At 55.5% G+C, this 11,806-nt stretch overlaps 1 protein-coding gene across 2 annotated transcripts in view; it reads right to left on the bottom strand.

The window, feature by feature from the left end:
- JAKMIP1 (janus kinase and microtubule interacting protein 1) overlaps positions 1 to 11,806 on the bottom strand; it is a 141,793-nt gene that overhangs the window by 33,430 nt on the left and 96,557 nt on the right. For both annotated transcript variants that reach the window (XM_047798564.1, XM_047798566.1), the window contains exons 9-10: positions 1,467 to 1,595; positions 349 to 477 (exon numbers count right to left, since the gene is read on the bottom strand). In XM_047798564.1, coding sequence (XP_047654520.1) covers positions 349 to 477; positions 1,467 to 1,595 — 258 coding nt within the window. The remainder of the gene's footprint in view (positions 1 to 348; positions 478 to 1,466; positions 1,596 to 11,806) is intronic.

Genomic DNA, 11,806 nt, shown 5'->3' with positions numbered 1-11,806 from the left:
AGACCAGAGTGCCCTGTGGGCTGGGAGCACCCTGACAGTCCCTGCCTGGGCCCCTGAGAGATGTTCTTGGGGTGTCTCAGCCAGGAGTGGGAGAAGGCTACTTAACACAGTCTGACTGCATCCCTGACGCTTATGATCTGAAACTGTTCTTACAAACGGACGGGACACAGGGCAGGTCCCGCTGTCACACTGAGGATGGGCAGAAAGCTCCCGCTGGGTTTGCCAAATGCTGGAGCCTGGCCGAGGTGGAGGCGCCCCTCTTGGAACCCCTACAGACCCCTGCTGCTGGAAAGGGCCCGCGCCCCGAGCTTCAGCCTGGCCCCTCGCCGCCCCGCCTGCCGCACCTACCCGGGCCTCTCGCTCGGCGTCCAGCGTCCCCCCGACCTGCTCCTGAAGCAGGGCATAGGCCCGCTGCAGGGCCTGGTACTCCCTGGTCAGCTGGCAGAACCTCAGGTCAGCCTCTTCCCGGGTCGTGGTCTTGGCAGCATGGAAAAGAAAGGCATGAGGAAGCACGTGACTTGAAGTGACCGGCAGTGCCAGGCAGGTTAGGATATCACGGCCACTGCCCCCAGTTACACATGAACTGGTCCTGCCAGGCCCTAATGGGAACCCTGGGGCAAAGGGCTCGGGGAGAAGAGGCCGCCTCTGCCGTCTCTGCCATCAGTGTTCTTCCCACGGGCTCCCCGAACGCGGACAATCTGCGCAGGGAGCAAGGGTGAGCCAGCCCCAAGGGCGTGGGGCTCGTCTACACTGAAAGGGTATCGGAATTGCCTCTAAGGGAAGAGCAGCTCCCGCCCAAAGGACTGGGATGCAGAGCGCACCCCTCACAGGAGCCCATCAGGTTAGGGGCCCACGCGGATCCGGATCCGGTGGATCTGCTCATGACGGAGGAGGTGGACACGCAGCAGAGGCTCTGGTGCCGAAAGGGGGCAGGTGGGGAGGGCGAGGCCACTCGTCACTCCTTTGTGACTCTGGCTCCCAGCACCGTGGTCCTCAGGGACCAGATGTGCCCAGACCGAGGGACGGGAACGCGGGAGGGAACCGAGCCGGGGTCAGAGGTTCGGGTGGGTTTCATGCTGCTCTTTGCCCTTTTCAGAGCTGCCTGGAGCCGCTCCTACAGTGATGTGCCACCGTCTTCACAGGCAGGGGTGTGTGCCGGAGCCCAGGGGGAGAGGGACACACCGTGTGCAACGCTTTTAATGACAAAGGGTCGGCAGCGCACAGCCGCCACAGAGCTCCTCCGTGAAATCCATGCTGGGAAAAGAAAGAGGTCCCCATGTGCCACCACCATCGCCGTCACCATTCTCAGAACCCATAAAAGTGGAGACCGCTTCCCCTGGACACTGTGAGCTGTGATCACCCAGCTCCTTGGGGGTACCAGTCTCGCAACGAGGGAGGGATGCCCACAGCCGCCAGAGACCGGAGGTGCCCCACACGCATCCCCCTGGGGGGCGAGGGCCACTTACGTCGTCCAGGTCCTCCTCGGGCGTGATCGGGGCCCTGTCCGTCCTGTCTGTGTTGCAGGACGTTTCCGACAGCGTTTCCGAGTCCACAGACTCCTCGTCAAATCCAAAAAATGTCTCCACAACATGCTTCTGTAAAAGGCAAGTTGCACGCGTGAGAAGGGGACTGCGAATCGCCTGGGTCCCCCACCCCATCAGCCAGGGGCACAGGGGGCTCCGATGCACTTCTGGGCCACCAGGCACCCCGGGAGGAGGGGTCAGCGATTGGCTGGGGGCGGGGGGGGGAGGGATGAGGCCGGAGCTGGTCAGAGGGAGGAGGGCTGTCCCAGAGCCTGACGGCCCAACTCTGGCTCCAGGCTCGAGCCGATGACCTTTTGCGAGGCAGTCAGCCCTTCGGGGCCTCAGCGTCTGTCGCCATCAGATGGACACAGAAGCCCCAGTCCACCTGGAAGCACAGAGCCAGGTCGCCGTGCGCCAGCCCAGCACCGTGACACGTGGTGAGCAGCATCCCTGCTGTACTGAGTTGGCGGGGGGGGCACGTGAGATGCTGAGTTCTGTGCCAGACCCGAGGAAAGCGAAAAGGGCAGGGGGTCCCCAGGTGGGCAAGCGGGGAGCCCAGGTCCTCACCAGACGTGCCCCAAGAGGCAATTTTAGTTTAATGTTTTGTTACAGAAAATTTGGAATATTGATAGATCAGAAGGCAAAGTGTAATGGGCCCACAGACAGCCGGTGGTCAGATTCAGAGACAGGCTTAATGCCCTGTGCGCTGGCCTCGTGGTCACCCTGCCAGCTCTTCTCCCTTCCCGGACATCGCAGGAGCTGGGGCCTCATTCATTCATTCATTCTACTGGCTCATTCATTCACTCACTCACTCACTCTCTCTCACTCATTCACTCCCACATCCATTTGCTCACTCACTCACTCAGATGCACCTGCTGAGAGCCTTCTCTGCGTGGAGCCTGGAGGCCACAACTAGATCAAAACCAGGCCTGGTCCTGCCACCAGAGCATCTGTCTGTCCCCTGTGGCTGCAGGCGTCAACGGCAATGGCCAGATCAACAGCCCTTTTCCTAGGAACACTGGCTTTTGTTTGTTTGTTTGTTTGTTTTCCCCCAAAATAACCCCTGAGAAGGAATTTTGTTTTTACAATCAATGAATACCCTTCACCGTGAAGAAAGCACTGTTAACTAAATCCCGAGCCAAGCCCCAGGCTCCCACTGGCTGAACAGGCTTCTCCCCTCCCCAGCCCTCAGCACACAGAGGGGTCAGGGTGCTCCCCCCAGACGCTCAGGGGCCCTCCTGCTCTTTGAGCCAATGCTGTCGTACAGTCTCACGTGCCCAGATGCAGGGGAAATGCGGCTGGTACCCAGTCACTGACACGACGAGGAAAGACTTCACAATCAGGAAGGGAGGGAAGGGGACTCGGCAACTTGGACAGCTGGTGTCCCTCCAGAGGCTTTGCTGAAGGCACCCGACCACCGCTGTCGCCCACCGGATCCTTGCATTTGGCATTTGTGTTTCTGCAAACTGCTTCCACCTTGAGCTCCATTTCTGTTTGTTTGACACAGGTGGGGCATGTTCTGCCCCGACCTCCGACTCGCGTGCCAGCCATCTCCTCGACAGCACCGTGGGGGTAGTGGATGCCTACCGAACACCCTCAAAACCTACAGCTCCCACCGGCAGCTCCGTCCTCGTTGTTGCTCAGGCCAAAACAAGATGCTCCGCTCTCTCACGCCTCTCTGGGAAAAACCACGGCTTCATCTTTAACCCAGAATCCAACTCTCCATGAATCAGAGCCTCTCTGCTGGTCTAAGCCACCATCGTCTCACACTGAAATCTTAAAAATTGCCTCCTAGTGTCCCTCCCGGCCCTGTCCTTGTCCCATAACCTGTCTTGAAACAAGAGTCCTGTTGTGTTGGTTCTCTGCCCAAAGCCCAAAGGCTCCGCACCTGAGTAAAAGCCAACACCCACGCTGCAGAGTCTCCAGGCCCTGCAGCCCTGCCCCCAGCCTGCTCTGGCCTCCTGCACGCTGCTGCCACTGGGCTCCGGCCGCAGGGCCGAGCACATCCCGCACCTTCCACATGCCGGCCACAGGGCCCTTGCACTGTCTAGACGCTCTTCCCCAGGACCCATTCACTCTCTCCCTCACTTCCCTCGGGTCCTGGGCACAAATGTAATACCAAAAACGACCTCCCTGGAGTTCCCTTGCGGCACAGCTGGTTGAAGATCTGGTGTTGTCGGAGTTCCCTTCATGGCTCAGTGGTTAACGAATCCAACTAGGAACCATGAGGTTTCGGGTTCGATCCCTGGCCTCGCTCAGTGGGTTAAGGATTTGGCTTTACTTTGTGCTGTGGTGTAGGTCACAGACACGGCTTGGATCAGGCATTGTTGCGGCTGTGGTGTAGGCCTGCAGCTATAGCTCTGATTAGAACTCCTAGCCTGGGAACCTCCATATGCTGCGGGTGCAGCCCTAAAAAGCAAAAAAAAAAAAAAAAAAAATCTGGTGTTGTCACTGCAGTGGCTTGGGGTTGTGGCTGTGGTGCAGGTTTGATGCCTGACCCAAGAGCTTCTCCATGCCGTGGACACGGCCAAAATAACAACAACAACAAAGCCCCAAAACCTCCCTGACCACCACATCCAAGTCCCAACTAGCCTCTTCCCACCCCGCCTTTATTTTTCTCCTTGGCGCTCATCACCACCTCACGTCAGACACACTGAGCTTCTGTGCTCATCAACCTGTCTTCCTTCTCTAGAATGTAAGGCCCAAGGGAACAGAGATTTTGTTCCAGGAGAGCCAGGACTGGGGCTCTTCTGTTCCCCGCTGCAGCCCAGGGCCTGGCACACCCAAGAAATAATGGTTTTTCAATGAGTATCTGCAATGGACTCAACACCAAATCTGCTTGCAAACAAAGGGTTCCAGGTTTGCACATGGCCTCCCTTCCCCTTGTTCCTGCCGCTGGCGTCAGCGGGGCAGCCACCTGGCTGTGCGCCCCAGGTCAGTCCCCCGGATAGGAACGTGAGGCCCCCTTAGGCTCCACCAACGTCAAACACATTCCTAAGTGGAGGTTAGGGACAGTCCTATATTCAGATCTCCCCCCCCCCCGCCCCATGAGAAACCCCGCCTGAGTTCAGGTAGCAGCAACTCTGCAGACACCCATCTCCAGGGAGCCGTGGCCATGACAACCGGGGGCGGACGCGTTTGCAGCGCTCAGCTACTCTGCGCATGCGCGGTTCACCCACACTCCAGGCTCCTTGTTTTTTCTGGCAGCCACTCGGCTGACTTTTTTTCTTGTAAACACCGCTAATTGCGAGGCCTCTGGGGACAGGTCTGGTGGCTGCTGTGCGGGCTGGTGATGCAGGGAGAGCCTGGCTGGCACACTGACGGAGCCCCAGAAAGCAGCAAGCCACACAGCCCACCCCGGGACATAGTGCTGAGTCCTGGTCACGTGCTGCGGGCGTCGTGGCCATTTGGGGGGGGGAGGGTGATGACTCGGTGTTCCATGACCTCCGATGGCCCGATTTTTGAAACCTTGTGCGACTGCTAGTTAGGGAGTCCATCTCTGAGCTCCAAAACGGTCATACCTCTGGACCCTGCAGTCGTGCGTTTAAAGCAGACCTGCCTTTGCTAACAGCCTATCCCCAGACCCAAGCGGAGCCCCCTAAAGTATAATGTGACCCTAGAAACCAAGACACCAAGGACGCATGTTTCAGTAAAGCCAGAAGGATGGACCTCTGAGGGCGGGGATCAAACCCCAAAGGGCATTCACATTAGAACCCCAAATCAACAAAGGAGAGGAATCCACAGTACACAGCACGGCACACACCCAATTTCCAAGGCAGGAGTGACCTACGACCCCACACCTCGTATAACACACAGGTTGGGTATAGTTTCTCTTCTCTAAGAATGAGGGGGTTGTGGTAATGATAGTATTACAGGGGAAGCCAAGATGTACTGTGTATTTATATGCTTTCATTCATAGAAAACAGGATAAGAGACATTTACGCTTCCAAGTGAAAACCTGGTGGTGGCCTGTCCTCTTTGGAGACAGAGCGCGGCTGCCTCACTCTGCATTTCCATCTGCGTCAAATAACACACCAGCCTCCGAGCCATGAGAGGAACATCACCCAGAAATAGGGTGTCCTCAGAAACTGGGCTCGTGATGGGCTTTTGTGATAAGTCAAGCATGAAAGAAACTGTTGATGTTTCAGAGCCCCCGTCATTCAAAAATCCCCCGGGAACTTCCTAAGACAAGACTCTTCAGGAGCAGACATGCCCACTTCTGCTCACTCCGAGCACAGCTTTTGTACACTCGGGACCCCCCCGCTCCAGACTTTCCTCCACTCTCACCTTGCTGACGACACCTTTTCACAAACTAACCTGACCACCCGAAGTGCAGTTTGGGCAAAAGCGATGGAAAAAGAAATGCTGCTTCTCCCTTTACGTGTTGGTGTACAGAGAGGCTCATCCTCAGCAGATCACACAGAACAGGCAGAAAGCGGGGCGCCTCCCAGATAAACATCCCTCACGGACTCCAGCCTCGCTCGGCCCCTCCCCCGCCACCTGCATCCTTCCCAGCCATCGCTGTCACAGGGAGGAATGTCCCCGTCACCGCCAGTGACTTGCACAGGAGGACGCCCCCTGAGCCCCGGAGCTGGCCGCTCACCTTCGTGCTTATAGGTCATCTCCTGGCAGCCGGAGAAGTACAGGCACACCAGGGCGCAGAGGCAGAGGAAGAAGGAGAAGTACAGCACCAAGAGGATGTACTCCATGGCGGGGAGGCGCTGCACGCCCGCTAGCCCGAGTGTGCCCCGGCAGCCGAGAGCCACATCGTGGCCATCGATTCCAGGCCTCTCTAGAATCCTAGGAGGAAACACCCTCCTTTCCTCGGCCACGCAGGCCCACCGCCTTCCTGCGGATTCGTCTGCTGGGGGGATCTGAGACTGGGATCACTTGGGAAGGTGCGCCTTTATCAGAAGGGATGCCAGCACTGGGGCAGATCCGTGGGCCGAGAGGCGCTGGTTTCCAGGGGCTGGGCCTGGGCGCATCTGTCACAGAGGACGGCCTCCGTGCTGGCTTCGTCTCCGGGGCTTTCCGCCCAGACCCCAGGCTCCCAGAGCCGTCCTGTCGTCAGGGCCGTGGCACGGGCCCAGGGTCCCTGGATGATTGCAAAGGTCCCCGGGGAAGACCCCTGGCAACCATGACGCGGAGAGATCAGAGCCCGGGACCACAGCCCAGAACGGGGAGGCGCCTCCCGCCTCTGGTGCTAGGAAAATGTCCCCGTTTGGTCCCTGGCTGCCGCGCACCCTGGATGAGCTAAACCCACGGGTTCTCAGAAATCCTTCTGCAGGCATTTGTTTCACCATTTACACAGGCTAAAACATTATCCACAGAAAAACTGCAACTGGAGCTGTCTTCAGGTCCCCACCCATATGGTACCTATGAGGGCCTCGTGTTTCTTGCAGAAGCTTCTCTAGGAGTAAAGATCAAAAGAAAAACCCTCCTAGTAGAAAAAAAAAGGCAGATTTTTCCATAAAAAAGTACAACTTTTGTACTTTGAAAGGTAGTAAAGCAACCTTAAAAGGCAAAGAAAAAAATATATAGCCAAGTTCACATACACTTCAACTTCTAATAATGTTTGATTCCCTGCTCCTTTCAAAGTATTCACGATATGAGGAGTTCCCGTCGTGGCTCAGTGGTTAACGAATCCGACTAGGAACCATGAGGTTGCGGGTTCCATCCCTGGCCTTGCTCAGTGGGTTAAGGATCTGGTGCCATGAACTGTGGTGTAGGTCACAGACGCGGCTCAGATCTGGCATTGCTGTGGCTCTGGCGTAGGCCAGCAGCTGCAGCTCCAATTAGACCCCTAGCCTGGGAACCTCTATATGCCATGGGAGCAGCCCTAGAAAAGGCAAAAAGACAAAAAAATAAAAATTAAAAAAATTAAAAAGTATTCGCAATATGAGCTATGCAACCATGTCATGCTCTGCAATTTAGTGCTAAGTCTTTAAGCCATCTTTCCAAATGAGGTGCCACCCCGGCAGAGATGGGACTGGTTCAGGGAAGGGCCTGTGACAAGGCTGAGCCAAGGAGCCCCAGCCCTGGGACTTTTGCTGGAACCACTGAGGAGAGGTACCGTCTGCCCACAGAAGCTCTGCCATAGGCAAATGCAGGGCCAGCCTGAAGCTGCTAAGCCATCTGGGCCACCGTGTGGGGAAAGCCTGCTTGAGAAAAAGGCCGGCCTAGAGAAAAGCACAATTGAAAGATGTCAGTGTCGTGTGAGCATCTAGATCCAGCCATGCCTGAGGCTGCGGGCCTGGCCTTGGGGGCATGAGGTCATGTTGGGATGCCCTAGGTGTCCTATCAGAATGGATGCAGGAGCCACGACCAGGAGTGACCTGCCAGAAGCTCCTCAGCTGCGAACTGGTGACAGAAGACCCCCCACACACACCATGATACTGACACTTGAACCCAAGGAAGGGCCTGGTCTCCAGGGGGCTTCACTGCTTCCCAACCTCCTCTCTAAGGACAGCTACTAGCTTAAGGGTGTCCAGATGTCACCTCACTGTTACCTGAGACTGTCTCTCTCTCTCAAAAAAAAAAAAAAGTGATATGAATTAGGCCAGGGAGGTGGGGGGGCAGGGCCTGGAAATCTGCATTTAACAGGCCCTGCGAAGGAAAGCTACTGATTTGAGATGAAGGAAGAGAAACTGTAATTTACTGATTCCTGACTACACATCAGGGCACAGAGCCAGAAGCTTTATTTAATCTCATAGATGTGATGTTTGTTCTAAGAACCCGAGGTTCCCAGAGTGCAAGGCTACACAGCCAGGAGCCGGTCTGGCTCCCACACGGCTTCGGGGCCTCATCCGAGATCCCAGCCCCACTTTGAAGCATGTGATGCAAGCAAGCTGTACTAAGGCTGGGCGTTGTTCTCGCATTTCTCTCTCTCCTAGGACACAGCTCTCAACGGCTGACCCCCCGCCCCCCTCCCGCCACGCCACGGCGGGGCTCTGCTTCCTGGTTAGGCCCTGATGGGACCTTCCGCAGAGCAGGCCCTCTCTCTCCCCAGACAGGGCCCGAGGAACCGCTCAGGGTCCTTTCCCTGTGACCTCCGCCAGGGGCTGAACTAGCGTCTCCAGGCAGGCACAGCCCATGACAGTCTTGTCCCCCAAAGCCCCGTGAGACAGGTCAGCAGCCCCTGGGAACGTGATGACCCTCCTGGATGATGAAGCTTGGCAGGACTGCTCTGCCCTTGGCACAGCTGCAGCAGCTGGGCTGTGGGTGAGGAACTGGAGGAGCCCCTCCGGGGGAACTGCAGGGTCCGGGCGGGCTTGCGATACCCAGAGTACATCTTGTTCAGCCAAGTCAGCAACTATTTAGGGCACCTACTCTGGGCCAGGCGGTGACCAGGATGTGGTGAGCAGGACACAGCACCTGCCCTCCTCGCCTGCTGCACGGACAAGCCTAGCAAATCCTAAGTCCATTCTAGGCCTTTGTCAGGTTCTCTTTCCATAGGCACACGCAGAAACCAAGAGGAGTAGACACAGCCTTTTCTCATTCCAGGCATCCTGACAGAGGTCTGAAAAACAGAGTGATGGCTCAAACATGGGTTTCTTAAAAAACTTCTCTGTGGTATATGATGCCACAGCGCAGCCAGCGAATGAAACAAACTGAACACTTTAGATTGTTGCCTTTTTTTGGGTTTTTTTTTTGGCTTTTGAGGGCCACATCCACAGCACATGGAGGTTCCCAGGCGAGGGGTCAAATCAAAGCTGTAGCCGCCAGCCTACACCACAGCCACAGCAACGTGGGATCCAAGCTGTGGTGTAGTCTGCAACCTACACCACAGCTCACGGCAACCCCGGATCCTTAACCCACTGAGCAAGGCCAGGGATTGAACCCGAATCCTCACGGATCCTAGTCATGTTTGTTAACTGCTGAGCCACGAAGGGAACTCCTAGATAACTCCTAGATTGCTGCTTTGTAAGTGTCTGTCCCGAGGAAGCGTGGCATTCGCATACATTACTGGCAACGGTGCGAGACAACGCCACTCCTTCGTAAGGCGGGGGGGGGGGGCGGGGGGGGCGGAGGTTCCTCCGCAAAGTCTTCCCACCCCCCACCCACACTTCAGCTTCGGGGGATCTACCCTGAGGAATGAGCCAGACTCTGGGCACAGCTTTCTGGACAAAAGGAGTTCACCGTGGGGACACTTCCAGAAGCAGGCAGGCCCAGACAGGGGAAGGGTGGTCACTTAATGAACGGCCCAGCACTCAGCGACTCCAGCCGAAGGGGCCGGGAAGAGCTGAATTTGTAAACTTGGACAGACGGACGGCAGCTATATGCACACCCCTGAGGAGCTAGAGGCAAACATGCTGGCAGACAGCGTGGTGAACAAGCGTAGGGCCCATCCACTCAACGGATCACGTAGCCGTGAAAACGTATATTGATGCTGACAGCCTCACATGGATAAATGCTTTACAGTATAATGTTAAGTAAAAAACCCCAAAAACAAAAAACCAGAGTGCAAAAGTGTATCCTACAATTACAGTTACATTATTGAAAAAAAAAAAAAAAAAAAGAACAACTGGGCATTCCCGTCGTGGCTCAGTGGTTAACGAATCCAACTAGGAACCATGAGGTTCCCGGTTCAATCCCTGGCCTCACTCAGTGGGTTAAGGATCTGGCGTTGCCGTGAGCTGTGGTGTAGGTTGCAGAGTTGGCTTGGATCCCACGTTGCTGTGGCTCTGGTGTAGGCCGGCGGCTACACCTCTGATTAGACCCCTAGCCTGGGAACCTCCATATGCTGTGGGAGCGGCCCAAGAAAATGGCAAAAAGACAAAAAAAACAAAAGCAAAAAACAAAAAACTGAAGCGGGATGAGGATGGGGTGGGGGGATTGCATTCAAATGCCAACCCCGACTGCCCCGGGGACATGCTGCCGTGATGGATGACTTACTTCCCACACAGTCCACACGCCGATTATTCTGCTTCCACAGTAAAAATAGGTATTTAAAAATAGCCAAGCGGAACCACTTCCCCCTTCTGAGATTCAAATGTCAGCGTGTAGAGGTCTGCAGCTCATTCCACTTACTTGGTGGCACATGCTTGGGCCTTGCGGCCCCAGACCTGAGTTTAAATGTCATCAGCCTTGTCAATTTCCTTTATCTCTTTGACTCATTGCTGTATTTTATATCTATATGCTTCCCATAACTGTAAAATGAAAAAAAAAATAATAACACCAGCCTCACAGAGTTGCTTGGAGGATTCAAGGAGATGGCATGAAAAACCACTTACCCAAGTGTCCACAGATCCACTGTGACTGGCCCACAGGGTGTACTGCAAACATTTGCACCAACATTTGCAGCCCTTCGATTTTACATAAAGGTGTTACAGGTGAACTGAGTCCCCCCAGAATGAGAAGCTGAGGTTCTCACACTCCAGGACGTCAGAAGGAGACCTCACTTGGAAATACGGTCACTGCAATAACTGGTTAATCTGAAGGTTACTGGTGTGGGGTGGACGCCTAACCCAACGTGACTGGTGTCCTTACAAGAAGAGGGCCATGCAGTGACAGACCCGCACAGGGAAAACGGCATGTGACGACAAAAGCAGGGATTACAGTCATGTGGCTTCACGACAAGGAAAGCCAGCGATGGCCAGCAAATCGCCAGAAGCTAAGAACAGACAAGGATGGACTCCCCCCGCCCTGTCCCTGGGTTCCACAGGGAGCTTGGCGCTGCCAACAACTTAATTTTAGACTCGGAGACTCCAAAGCAGAGCTAGTACATTTCCGTTCTAAGCCACCCAGGTCATGGTGCTTTGCTACAGAAGCCCCGGGAAACGAATGTGTAAGCTCTGCCACTTCTCTTGAACAAAGAGAGCATCCGACAGCACCTGGCTCACTGTCTTCTAGTGACTGATGTTCTGGGGCCAGTTTTCCGCAGTCCTCACCACTCCCTACAGTCACCCCGACACCAAGGCCGGGTGTCTGTGGTCATTTGGCGTCGCATCTGCACTGCTCTTTCCTTCACAGAATATTTCTCTATAACCATATTTCCACCTAAGAATAAGCCAGGAGGGCTGTCTGGTTCAATAAAAAGGAGATCGGGCCCACGTCTTCTGGGAGTGAAAAATGTTTATGGGTGTTAAGGCAAACTAACCCCCCCCCTTTTTTTGCTTTTCAGGGTCACACCTTGGCCTATGGAAGCTCCCAGGCTAGGGGTCAAGTCAGAGCTGCAGCTGCCGGCCTACAGCACAGCCAGAGCAATGCAGGATCTGAGCCATGTCTGCGACCTACACTGCAGCTCACAGCAACACTGGCTCCTTAACCCACTGAGTGAGGCC

Source organism: Phacochoerus africanus, chromosome 10, assembly GCF_016906955.1.
Source record: "Phacochoerus africanus isolate WHEZ1 chromosome 10, ROS_Pafr_v1, whole genome shotgun sequence".
Taxonomy (NCBI): domain Eukaryota; kingdom Metazoa; phylum Chordata; class Mammalia; order Artiodactyla; family Suidae; genus Phacochoerus; species Phacochoerus africanus.
The sequence above is the reverse complement of the archived record's forward strand: the minus strand, read 5'-3'. Positions and strand labels throughout refer to the sequence as shown.